This window comes from Xenopus tropicalis, chromosome 5 (assembly GCF_000004195.4).
Source record: "Xenopus tropicalis strain Nigerian chromosome 5, UCB_Xtro_10.0, whole genome shotgun sequence".
NCBI classification, from domain to species: Eukaryota; Metazoa; Chordata; class Amphibia; order Anura; family Pipidae; genus Xenopus; species Xenopus tropicalis.
Genome location: NC_030681.2, coordinates 23,527,519 through 23,541,347, shown reverse-complemented (window position 1 = coordinate 23,541,347; position 13,829 = coordinate 23,527,519). Strand labels below are relative to the sequence as shown.

At 39.3% G+C, this 13,829-nt stretch overlaps 1 protein-coding gene across 4 annotated transcripts in view; it reads left to right on the top strand.

Annotated features, from left to right (window-relative positions):
• asb3 (ankyrin repeat and SOCS box containing 3) overlaps positions 1–13,829 on the top strand; it is a 64,194-nt gene that overhangs the window by 47,420 nt on the left and 2,945 nt on the right. For 3 of the 4 annotated variants that reach the window (XM_012962820.3, XM_012962821.3, NM_001205069.1), the window contains 2 exons: positions 3,401–3,652; positions 13,545–13,678. In XM_012962820.3, the coding sequence (XP_012818274.1) occupies positions 3,401–3,652; positions 13,545–13,678 (386 nt within the window). The remainder of the gene's footprint in view (positions 1–3,400; positions 3,653–13,544; positions 13,679–13,829) is intronic. The other variant, XM_018093817.2, reaches the window with a different exon arrangement.

Sequence of the window (13,829 nt, the reverse complement as noted above, 5' to 3'; positions counted from 1 at the left end):
AGAATTAAAAAGGATTTTTTTAAATGTCCTTTTTTCATTGGTGAATGTTTTACTAAATGTTACCTAACATTTTCTCCATAGTGCGCACCATGCATTTCAGCTGTAGTTCCCTTTTACTTCAACACAATATGCTCTTATAACTGCAAGGAGGCATATGCATGTCTTCATCCGCCTTCAACAGCATATTTGCAGGGTCTCAGACGTGATAAATGATCTAACTAAATTGACACTTTCTTATATATTGGATGAATAGCAAGCTCCGAGTCGCTTACCCATGTCTCTATGACAGGTTTTTTTTGTGTGTGTGTGTAGTATATTTCACAAACTGGGGTTGATTCATCAAGAATCAATAAACTAACTGAAACGTGTAGGTGCTTCTTTGAATGTATAAACAGCGGCTGCATTTGCCTAGAGTTGGTCCTTATTGTATTTAGGAGTAGCAGAATTGATGGGGTTTCAGTGGGGAAAGTCAGTGTGCATGTAAATGTTTTTTACTCCCACAATGTTTTTACAACACTAAAACGGAGACTCTCCATACACAAGGAAGACTTTTCAAATGCAAAAAAGCTGAAGTATTGATTCCTTATCTGATATGGTCAAAATGCAAAGATCGATTTTTCTGCGTAATGCCTCTTGAGGCCTAATTAAATCCACTTGAACTTTGTATGCGTGCTAGAGGTCAGGGGGGGATATAGATGGGGAAACATGAAGTCCTAAACATTGTCATTAAGGGAGGAAATTAACCGCTATTGGATAACAACCAAGTGAATATGGATTTTCTTATGCCTATTGCCAAGTACAAGTTGGAGTAAATTGATTTTATTTTCCTTTTGCCTACAAATGAAAACAAATACCGCCAATAACATTCCAGCATCTGGTAGAAAGTCTTCCTAGAAGATTAAAAGTCCTTTTAGCAGCAAAGAGAAGACTAGCTTCATATTAATGCCCTTTGGCTTTGAAATGAGATGTTAGACACACAGATCTCCACCTACTTTTGGCCATAAAGTGTAGCTTAGTCAGGATTTACAAATTCCAGGATTTGAACTAAACCAGAAATCCACCATTTTAAACATTTACTACGTCTCCCAGACTTTCACTACTGGCCTAGGCTTGGGGTCCGTTACTTACAAGACCTCCTGTTCCCAATCCTCAACCAATTAAAAGAGACGCTAAACCAGCCATCTATTGTCTTGTATCTCTACCTCCAACTGCGCCACTTACATACATAAACTATATATACCAATATCAATACTAACTTAAGGTTTTAGTATCACGATAGCCTTGGATACAAGGTTTTTTAGGGACCTAAACCCTAAAAAGCTGGTATCTGATCCATACAAGATGCTCATAACGGCTCTGGGGGCCCCAATTGCTAAAAATGCAAATGGGAAGGTGATATCCCACAACTGGATGATGATAAATGGGCAGATGTGCAGACGATTTGTGGGTTGACTTTTGATTTGTAATTGTGGCTTGACTTTTAGTGCAGAAAAGTTTCTGTGTATTTCTTTGATAAAAGCAATTAATAAATACCAGGTGTACAGACTATTTAAAGCCCATATCTCTAGAAGTTTAAAATTCAGCCAACAAATTGAATAAGTTAAATTAGGGCTGGGCGATATACCATTTAATACCGAATACCGGTGTTTTTTTTTTTAAACTATATTCATTTTTCAGATACCGCAATACCGGGGTGTCAGGGTACTCACCCGTGCGGCCCGGTCTCGTGTGCCCCCTTGCGTGCACACTTTGACATGTACGTGCGCTTTGACGCACGCGTACTTGTCAAAGTGTGCATGTCCACGATGCGCTGACAGCGCCGGTTCTGCGCATGCGTGGGCGGTATTTAAAGCTATCAAACGCCTCCTCCTGTGCTATGTTGTCTGCGGCCTTGCCTGGGAAACTAAGCCTGCCTGATTTACCTTACGACTTTCTGTTGCCGATCCTTCGCTTGCCTGACTCTGATTTTCAATACTGCAGTAATTATTCTCTAATTTATTAGGAAATGGGGTTAAAACCTAATCATGAATGGAAAAAAAAAATACCGTCAAATACTGTGACACCGATATAATTTTGAAAAATACTGTGATATAAATTTTTGGTCATACTGCCCAGCTCTAAGTTAAATATCTTCTATTCTGTTTCTTTCTTTGTCAGCGTCGCTAGCCCCACACACAAAATAGTCACTAGACGGACAGTAACACCTCCCACTAACCCATATTGGTTGTTAGGAGGTCAGCTGTTTCATTTGGTGGTAAACATTTCACAAAATAAATCCAGGCTTCAAAAAAAGATTGAAAAAAAAAAAACTGAACAAGTTTGTTGCTTACATAATTGTGCAAATTCTGAGCCAGCAAACAGGTAAGAAGCACCCCCAGATGTCAACAACATTTGTATTAGAGCGCACCTATTACTCCTAATGTTTCTGTGGTCAAACTAGGAATGAGATGAAATTGCTGGAGGCAAGAGCTCATCCAGATCCTCGGGTGCACATGTGAATACATTCGTCTGGATAAAAGCCAGAGCCTTCTCTGCCAGGTGCCTTATACATTATGGATGAGGCTAGCGATGAAGCGATGCTCATAGTTCATCGTATGGCCTTTTTACAGTGTATCACTTGGAGCGCATCTTCAGAAATCCTCGCCCGACATTTGTTTTGTTTCGTCTATTGCAAATGGCTGAATAAACAGGCATAAACATCAGCATTTCTTCATTTTAATCAGCCCGACTTGCCCTCGCCATGAGTTATATAAAGAGAAATGTAATCAAATGAGCCTGTCTGATACGGATCTGCGGTCATCCGACAGCAGTTTTTTTTAGTTTCTCAAGAAAAACACGGGGAATGTCGCAGCAGCTTTCCAACATTTTATTGCAGAGACCTCTTGCAGCCGAGGGTCAGACACTCATTATGCACCTGTCTAGGCTTTTAAAATTATTTTAACGTCTTCAGAAGAGACCGGCAAAGCAAGAGGCACATTTACTGCACGCGTGCAATAATCATCCCTGTCTCTTATTGGGGGATTAGTCATTGGGCTATTAGCTATGACTGCCATCAGGCTGACTGAATAAAATATATTCTATTGACAGCCAGTGGCCAGTTTCTTCGTTGTGTGTGTGTTTTTTTTATTTAGGGCATAGCAGAGTGTGAACAGAATAACAATCATGTTGTCAGACGCTGAGCTACAATTCATCTTGACTTGTGTTTTGGTTTCCATGAAGCAACTGCTCAATTACAGTGACCTTGTTTTAAGATGTAAATCATAATTATTTGTTCTTGTGCATGTTACTACAAATTACACTGTAACGCGATCTCGCCATATTCACGTATATCAAGCCTTTCACATTCTGTGCACATAATTGCCGACCAGCTTTATAATTCACTGTTTGCTGTTTATTCCAGGCACTTTGAAATGGTACCCGTTCTTCTCAAATACGGCTTCAGACTGTCTAGCGCACATTTAATGTGCTGTCTGGAAAACAAAACCTTTGATCTGTTCCGCTATTTCTTGAATCAGCGCTGCCCGTTGCCATCTGGGAAAGAGGTAGCTGCACTTAGTCAGTACGTTTGTAACGCACAGCGGGAATGGGAGGAATGGCTGCCTGATCTGTTACTGGCCGGATTTGATCCCCTGCTTTTGTTGGAAGCTACATGGTAAGGGATTTTAATTGCAGTTATTTCTGTGCCCACAGCTACACTGCAATGTATGTATATGGAGTAATGGACTCCTTTCTGTAAAATACAAGAAGTCACCAAGGTGCCAACATTCAGAGCCTGGCCAAGTAGTATTACCGCCCAATACTACTTTGCCTGGTGTCTAACCAGCATCCTGCCGCCACAGCCTTCTCATCCTCCATAATTGCTGCCATTGTTACTCCCCACATAGCTGCCACTCAGTCCTTTCCCTTTATGCCAACCATCACCACCATCACTACCTGCTCCCTAGGCACTAGTGATGTGCAAGCCAGCCTGAAGCCAACGGTTCAGGCCAACATTCACACAACCTTTGGGGGTCACTACCGGGTTCGGGCTGAACCTAAAGATGTTGCTATTTATATATTAGTGTCTGCATGTCCGGCCCCTTTTATGAAATTAGGGCCGGGGCGGATGTGTGTCTATAAATACAGAGGCTCACCGGTTTAGGGTCAGATGCAGGATAAGGAAGGAGCAGATTTTAGTCGGTACGGGTAGACTTTTTGTCGACCCACACATCAATACTAGACACCTGCAAACATTTTCCACAATACTTTAGAGCGATTATAGCGCACATCAATTAAATCAATCCCTGCCTACAATTCCCTTTTACACACCCAAGAAATTGGCACCATTTATATCTGAAGGCAACAATAGGCACTGTTTACGTAGAGGATAATGATTATGTAAAGTGCTGCAGAATATATTGGCACTATATAAAAATATAATGAATAATATTAATGTACCCCTTACTGCAATTTATAAGACACCTCATATTTTTGTAACCATATAAAAAGCACAAGGCCACAGTTCAAGTGCTTTACTAAAGGTATCCTAATTCTGTTTTTAATATTTATATGAAACTTATATAAGGTTATTTAAAGGTAACAATTAAAGGAAACTATCATGAAATCAAAAGGCAAATTGTTGAGCTTTGCAACCTGTATAACAGGTTGCATAGATCAGGACTGTGGTGGTCTCCATAGTATAATCTTGCACACACGCTAATGCATATGTGTGGCCGTGTGTTCACGCCTGTATGTGTGTGTGCTTTACAAATTTAAGGGCAAAAATTCCTGATTGGCATTAACTAAGATCATTGGAGCCCACTATTTTATACATTTGTGGCAGTGACCCCCAAACTATGGGCCCCCTGCAGCAAAACAGAGGACAGGAAGGAAGATGGAAATAGGAAAGACAATTAGGGTGAGGTTTGACAGCCGTTGCACTCTAGATACCCCTGTATGCCCAACTAGGGGGCCCATTTACTTACTCACGAACGGGCCGAATGCGTCCGATTGCGTTTTTTTCGTAATGATCGGTATTTTGCGATTTTTTCGGAAAATTATCGCGACTTTTTCGTTACCAATACGATTTTTGCGGAAAAACGCGAGTTTTTCGTAGCCATTCCGAAAGTTGCGATTTTTTCGTAGCGTTAAAACTTGCGCAAAAAGTTGCGCTTTTTTCGTAGCGTTAAAACTCAAAAGGCGCGACGTATTGCGCAAGTTTTAACACTACGAAAAAATCGCAACTTTTTGCGCAAGTTTTAACGCTACGAAAAAATCGCAACTTTCGGAATGGCTACGAAAAACTCGCGTTTTTTCGCGCAAATCGTATTGGTAACGAAAAAGTCGCGATAATTTCCGAAAAGTTGTAAAGGCGCCGAAAAAATCGCAAAAAATACGAAAAAGTCGCAAAATGTTCGTTTTCCAATCGGAATTTTTCCAATTCGGTCGGAATTCGTGTCTTAGTAAATCAGCCCCTAGGTGTTGTGTTAAGGCGAGTACTTATTTTCTGCCCTAGATATCTAGTATAAATAAACCTAAAGCAACTGGACTTGTTAGGTAATCATTGAAGACGTTTCACTACTCATCCGAGCAGCTTCTTCAGGTCAACTGACTGGTATGGGAATATATTCTCTTCCACTAATCCAATCACAATGGCACTTTGTAACTCTTCAGAGAGGTGACATCTGAAACTCACAGAGGTGTGAATGCTGTGGAGTTACTTTTTTTTTAGATTTTTTTTAGATTTATTTATACTAGATAAACCATGACCTGGATGAAAAATATTGAAAATCTTCATAGACATTCTGCCCTAGATATTCTTAGAAATGTAGGAATAGTTGATCCAGCAGTGATTTCCTATATCTGTAACCTGGTTATGAGCCCTTATCGATGAAGGACGTTAATGGGGATCTTCAACCAAAAAGTCTAAAAACTACTAAACTGCTTTGTGGACTTGTACAGGTACGGGATCTGTTATCCAGAATGATCTGGACCTGGGGTATTCTAGGTAAAGGATCTCTATCTTTTTTAAAATGGCATCTATGGGAGGTGACCATCCTGTAATTCAATAATGTGTAGTAAAATTGTCCGACCAAATGTGCATATTATACATTTACATGTGTGCCAAGTTTTGGTGCTAGGGAATTATGAAAACATAGAGATTGGTAGGCTCTAATTTGAGGTAATTTTGCATTTTCTTGACCATTATTTAAAATAAACTAATGACTTCAATAATGTTTAAAGACATTTTAGTCTTAATTCCAGTATCCTCTGCTGGAAAGCTTTTACTGGGAATAAAGTGACGTGTCAGCATGACAGTGACCCTCAGGCATGTTTTTCAATCAGCTATTGGGCTAGCGAACATAAAATCGATGTTTTTGATTGGCCGTTACAGTTTTCTGACCTCAATACAACTGAACATTTGGGATTTGAACTCAATAAAGCAGTTCACAAAAAGCAAAGCACAGGGATATGAAGCAGCTTATTGAAACATTACCGAAAGCGTCATCTCAGCGCGATCAAAGCAAAAACACAAATTACTGATTGCCGGGTGTGAAAATAATTCCCGTCTCTCTGGTTTGTTTTATAAGCCTGGGAAAAGCGAATAATGGAGCTGTTTTTTATTTATAAAAATAAATCCCATTTACCTGAGCAGAAAATACATTTCACAAATGGTACATTTCTGTTGAACGGTGTTTTCAGTTCCATTTATACGGGAAAGGCGCTGTTGTATATTTATGAAAGAGTTCATTGTTGGGGAATAAAACTGTTGAGTTTATATACGCATTATCCTTGTATATATTTTTATTGTTATATTATTATTTCCCTGGTAGCCATTTCCATTTTATAGAAACACCCTAGAAGGTTTGGCGTGAAGCTGCAGTCAGCGGGAGCAAGATCTAGCAAGAGTCACAGAGTCACAGACGCCTAGGTTCAGAAACAAACTTGTGCACCTCTTGAAAATGATTGAGCCGCCACAGCAGGGCAGTTCAATGCAGGCAGCTCCCCTGCGCTTATATTGGGCGTGTTTACTAAGATTGGAGATAAATATCTCCAGTTTCCATAGCAACCAATCAGCAATAAGATTTGAATAGTCACCTACAATTAAGAAATCAAAACAAAGATCTAATTGGTTGCTAAAGGCAACACCACCGGTGATATTTATCTCCATTCTTAGATTCTTAGTAAACATACCCCTCAGTCACAAACATTGGGACCCCTTTGTCAGGTATAGAAACCATCCCACTTAATTAAAGATAGGAAAGTCATTTTGGCATTTTACTGCCAATAGATTTGCCACATTAGTACCACTTAGAACACTAAATTTATTCTGCAGAAACCAGTACTATGCTTAAGTAAACAGCTTTAGAAGCTTTCTCCTATAGCAGCTGCCATTTTAAGTAGCTTCCTTCCTGCAGTCTAGCTGTCACATTCCTAAGGGAGAGAGGGGAGCAAGTAAAAGCTTCAGTAGAACCTTTATGCCACATTTTATAACCAGAGTAATGTAGATATGTGCTTGGCTACTGCCTGCCTCGAATCACCAGCAGGTCCGGGTAATGGTAATTAAAGAGTACTCTTGCGGAAATGCTTACACACGCTTGTAATTCATCAGAGCAGGCAGAAGGGGCACAATGGCATTCTCCATAATCATGGGCCGATTGTATGGGGGGTTTCATAAAAGTCGATTTTATTTAAATTAAAAAATGCTCTAAAATTTACAGTTTGGAAATTTGATAAACGAGCCTTCCCTACTCCCATGTAATAACAAGTAACAGCAAAAATATGAATAAACATAAAATGTAAATTGTACAGGTATGGAACCCATTAACCAGAATGCTCGGGACCTGGGGTTTTCTAGATCAGGGGTCTTTCTGTAATTAGGATCTCCTACTCTAAGGGGCCCATTTACTTACTCACGAACGGGCCGAATGCGTCCGATTGCGTTTTTTTCGTAATGATCGGTATTTTGCGATTTTTTCGGAAAATTATCGCGACTTTTTCGTTACCAATACGATTTTTGCGGAAAAACGTGAGTTTTTCGTAGCCATTCCGAAAGTTGCGATTTTTTCGTAGCGTTAAAACTTGCGCGAAACGTTGCGCCTTTTAAGTTTTAACGCTACGAAAAAAGCGCAACTTTTCGCGCAAGTTTTAACGCTACGAAAAAATCGCAACTTTCGGAATGGCTACGAAAAACTCGCGTTTTTTCGCGCAAATCGTATTGGTAATGAAAAAGTCGCGATAATTTCCGAAAAGTCGTAAAGGCGCCGAAAAAATCGCAAAAAATACGAAAAAGTCGCAAAATGTTCGTTTTCCAATCGGAATTTTTCCAATTCGGTCGGAATTCGTGTCTTAGTAAATCAGCCCCTAAGTATGCTAAAAAAATTATTTAAACCCAATTAAACTAATTAAACCCAACAGGATTGTTTTGCCTCTAATAAGAATTAATTATGTCTTAGGTGGGATAAAGTACAAGGTAAAAGTATGGGACCTGGGGTTTTCCGGATAAGGGATCTTTCCGTAATTTGGATCTCCATAACTTAAGTCTGCTAAAAATCATTTAAATATTGAATAAACCCAATAGGCTTGTTTTGCCTCCAATAAGGATTGATTATATTTTAGTTGGTATCAAGTACAGGTACTGTTTTATTATTACAGAGAAAAGGGAATCATTTAACCATTAAATAAACCCAATAGGGCTGTTCTGCTCCCAATAAGGGGTAATTATATCTTAGTTGGGATCAAGTACAGGTACTGTTTTATTATTACAGAGAAAAGGGAATCATTTAACCATTAAATAAACCCAATAGGGCTGTTTTGGCCCCAATAAGGGGTAATTATATCTTAGTTGGGATCAAGTACAGGTACTGTTTTATTATTACAGAGAAAAGGGAATCATTTAACCATTAAATAAACCCAATAGGGCTGTTCTGCCCCCAATAAGGGGTAATTATATCTTAGTTGGGATCAAGTACAGGTACTGTTTTATAATTACAGAGCAAGGAAACCATTTTTATTATTTGCTTATAATGGAGTCTATGGGAGACAGCCTTTCCGTAACTCGTAACTTTCTGGATAACAGGTTTCCGGATAGTGGATCCCATACCTGTACTGTTTTATTATTACTGAGAAAAAGGAAATCATATTTAAAAATTTGAATTATTTGCTTACAATGAAGTCTATGGGAGGTGGCCTTCCCACAATTTGGAGCTCTCCGTAATTCGGAACTTTCTGGATAATGGGTTTCTGGATAAGGGATCCTATACCTGTATACTTCTTCTTCTGGCTTGTGTACAACAAAGTGCTGCATTGAGAGGTTTAGATGTAGAATCTTGTTCATCTGTTGTAAGCAGAGTTGTCGAAGACATTTAGTGGCCATGGAGCACAATTCTTTCATTTCATATGGCAGATAATTCCCTTCTAAATAGATCAGAAACAAATGGCTGTTTTTTTGCGGGAGAGTTGTGCCGCCACTGAATGGCAACATATAGAGTAAGCTAAATTAGCAACATTTCTTCTTCCTTTGGAAACTGTTTTAATTAGTTTTATAGGTTTTTTCCAGCCACTTTGTCTGACTTGCAATCATTTTATATATCATGCCTGTCGTAAGCCTTTTCAGCATATCTCATTTCCAGACTGTACCGTGACAGGCAATTATTTTACCAAGTAAGCTTAACTTCAGAAAGTTTAATTTTTTGTGTGTACTTTCCAGCGCTTGAAAGTAATGAACAATCAATGGCAAATGGCGTTAGTACCGCAGGGGAACAAGTGCCAGTTTTTATCAGTGTGTTGAGTAATGAAATCCATAATGTTATACAAGTTTTTTACATTTTGGTTATATGCAAAAAAGCTTTAATCATTTTTCTGCAAATATGTATGGCCTTTGTGTAACAGTAATGTTTATACTATATTTCACTCATTCGAATGTTCACTAGTAGGCACGCTATTAGCTTGGAGGACCTAGAATAATGCTACTGGCAATTAAAAAAAAAGTTAAAGGTTCTCGAACTCAAACCAAAACATTAACAAATTAAACTTTTTTAATACTAAAAAAGGCCCAATGTGCACTTTGCAATCTCTCTGTGTGTATGTTGCCTTTGGGGTTATGTAATAAAAGGCACTATGTTTGCCCAGGAGCAGTAACCCATAGCAACCAGCCAGCAGGTAGAATTTACTGGTCACCTGTTTAAAAGCAATGGTTGGTTGCTATGGGTTACTTCAACTAGGCAAACTTAGTGCCTTTTATTACATATGGGGGCTTATGGGTGTGCGTGTATGTATGTATGTGTATGTATATATATATATATATATATATAATTTATAAAACTAAATACAGCACTCATAGGACTTAATAGATGGAATGAACAAGCATTAGGACTTTTTAAATACAGAAAAAAAGTAAAACTATTTAAAATTGTTTAACATTTAGGAATGGCGTTGGTATATTTTAGGAGAAAATATTCTTATACCTGTAATAAAATAACAGTTTCAGCTATTTATGTGTTTTCTATTTATTAGCTTTAAAGGTGCTGTTTTAAGGCAAATTTATTTGATTTAGGGTTGTCACCTTTTCTGGCAAAAAAAACTTCCAGCCTTTCTGTATTTTTATGCCTTATTAATAACATTGACATCAAGCTCTGTTTTTACCGGCCAGGCCGGTAAACATACAAAATACAAATTTTTTGTAATTCGTACCTGTCGTACTTTAATAATTAGGCCCCTAAATCTCTCCACTGCAGTTATCTACCTTTTATCCTCATTAATGAAAAAAACAGTTCTCCATCAAGATCTTGACATATAAGGGCAAATTTATTATAGCGTGTAAGCCAACATTACTTGTGATCTTCCCCATAGCAACCAATCAGATCTTTGCTTTTGTTTTCTAACTTGTAGGTGACCATTCAAATCGAATTGCTGATTTGTTGCTATGGGCAACATCACCGGTAATGTTGATTTACACATTATAATAAATATGTCCCTATAATATATGTGTAACATATGTGCAACATTTAAAATTCACTTACATTCGACACCCAATTCATGTGGCCTGTTGAGTATGTTTCCTGTGATAAAGATGCCCTTCAATCATGCCAGTGTAACCTTGCCACAAATATATAACCCAATTATCATTTTAATTACATCATTAATTACTGCATGTATTGGCTAATTGAGGGCTGACATCATAGAGTGCTACTAGGGTTGTGTCCCTGACCAAACATAGTGCTGGTTAATTGTTCCACACTCCCATCCATGTGCACTTTTTGTAGTAATTTATAATGTTATTATTGTTTATCATTAGAAATATTGTGCAGATCTAGAAGGTTTTTTTTAGATTTCATTGTGTGGCCTGGCTTCTTGACTGAAATCACAGATGATGAATTGCCCTGAATGTCTGGAGATTACGTCAAGACCATTGATTTTTTTTTCTCAGCCGCTATAGGAAGATTAGCTTTTGTAATGGTAGGAAAATGGGTTTCTTATTCGAATAACAAAAGTGTGGAAACATTGGAATTTGCCTTTACTTTATTCTGCTCAAAACACACGAACAGGGTGCTTTTCTTCTCTACAAAGCTTACAAATATATAGCAGTCGCTCACAGATTTGATTGTAGTCTTCCTTACTATCCCAGCCCCCCCCCACACCACAGGGGTAGCTCCCTGCTATTCACAGGTCATCGACAAAGATCTACTTTTCTCTTTGTCTACAACCCAGACTACACAGCCTAGTCCATGTTGTCTTCAATGATAGTACTTTCCCAAGCATGGTCTTTTGGCCCTCAGTCTTTGATTCTCTGAGGCCCATAGCTCTCTCTTAATCTCAAGCTCCACAGCCCCTTGGCTCACTCTCAGGCTCCACAGCCACTTAGCTCTCTCTTAATCTCAGGCTCCACAGTCCCCTGTCTATCTCTCTCTTAGGCTCCATAACCCATTAGCTGTCTCAGGCTTTACAGCCCCTTGGCTTTCTCTGTCGCAGGCTCCACACCCCTTTGTCTCTGTCTCAGGCTCCACAACCCATTAGTTATCTGAACCTCAGGCTCCACAGCCCCTTGTCTCTGTCTTAGGATCCACAGCCCATTAGTTATCTGAACCTCAGGCTCCACACCCCTTTGTCTCTGTCTCAGGCTCCACAACCCATTAGTTATCTGAACCTCAGGCTCCACAGCCCCTTGTCTCTGTCTTAGGATCCACAGCCCATTAGCTCTCTTAACCTCAGGCTCCACAGCCCATTAGCTCTCTCAACCTCAGGCTGCACAGCCCATTAGCTCTCTCAACCTCAGGCTCCACAACCCATTAGCTATCTGAACCTCAGGCTCCACAGCCCCTTGTCTCTGTCTTAGGCTCCACAGCCCATTAGCTCTCTCAACCTCAGGCTCCACAGCCCATTAGCTCTCTCAACCTCAGGCTCCACAGCCCATTAGCTCTCTCAACCTCAGGCTCCACAGCCCATTAGCTCTCTCAACCTCAGGCTCCACAGCCCATTAGCTCTCTCAACCTCAGGCTTTACAGCCCCTTGTCTCTGTCTCAGACTCCCCAGCCCATTAGCTATCTCAGCCCCAGGCTCCACAACCCCATGTCTCTCTGACTCTCAGGCTCCACAGCCCCTTGGCTGACTATCAATCTCCATGGCCCTTTTGTAGCCCTCTGCAGCCTATATATTACACCTTAAAGAAACACATCTATGTACTTTCCAAAATAGAAAGGTGGGTTTTCTAACCACACTGCCATTTTACGTATTGCAGATTCTAATGAAAGCTTAACATCATTATCTGTATTATGTTTCCTGCCAAGCTTTAGCTAAGCTATAATTATTGTTAGATGTGCATACTTTCTAGCCATAACCCATCTTCCATCAAAAGTATGGTAAGTTGGGGAAATCTGAGATGATTGTAATTAGTTGATGTAGAACTGGGGTGATTGACATAAGGAATACATAGGGCTTGACTTTGGCCTAAACACCTCTATTCTTGCGTGCCCCTTCTTATACATGCCAGACTGAGCGCTTACCTCCCACATATAAAAAGGATGCTGAGATGATAATTATACTTATTTCCTCTTTTGAACGATTCTTTTTCAGCTGTCTCTCTAGTTGTAAATATATGTTATTAAATAAAAGATTGACTTGCCATAAAGCGACAGTGCTACGGTTACATTGTCTCTCGTTACGATTTTTATCTCTCCCATTCTGCTTCTTAATTCTGTTAAGGACTCTCCATGCTGTAGTGGTGCAATCAATACCAGCCCTTATTTCTGTCTTTATTTAGAGAGTATCTATGTCTCTCCTGTGGCTCCTGTTATGTTCTACAGTAAGTAACAGATCTGCTATATATATATATATACATCCAGCAAAGTAGGAATATGGGGACTTAGTCTAACTTTCAACACACTTCTCTGTTTTTATGTTTCAGTAAATTTTCTTCTAGTAATTTCAGTGTGTGTGTATATATATATATATATATATATATATATATATATATATATATATATTCTGACATAAACCAATATTCTCAGGCACAAATAAATCTAAATTCCAGTTATATACTTGAGCTTGCCTTTCATTCTGTTGCCTAGGATGAGTTCTGCTAATGATGATATCCTGAATTTTACCCTGGAGTTCAGTGATTGGAAGAGGCTGCCTAGACATGTGGAGCAGTACCTGTCTACACAGGGAAAGGCTTCAGTTTGGGCTCCACACAAACAGTTTGGTAAGTGAAGAATTGGAGGGTGAATTTGTTGTCTTGTAGGGAATCGTAACCCTAATTTACAACTGCACGTGCGACCTGTATATGAATTAATAAGCCAAACACAAAATATTGCATACATGGAAAAATCCTCGTTCATGAAAGGCTTTCAAAC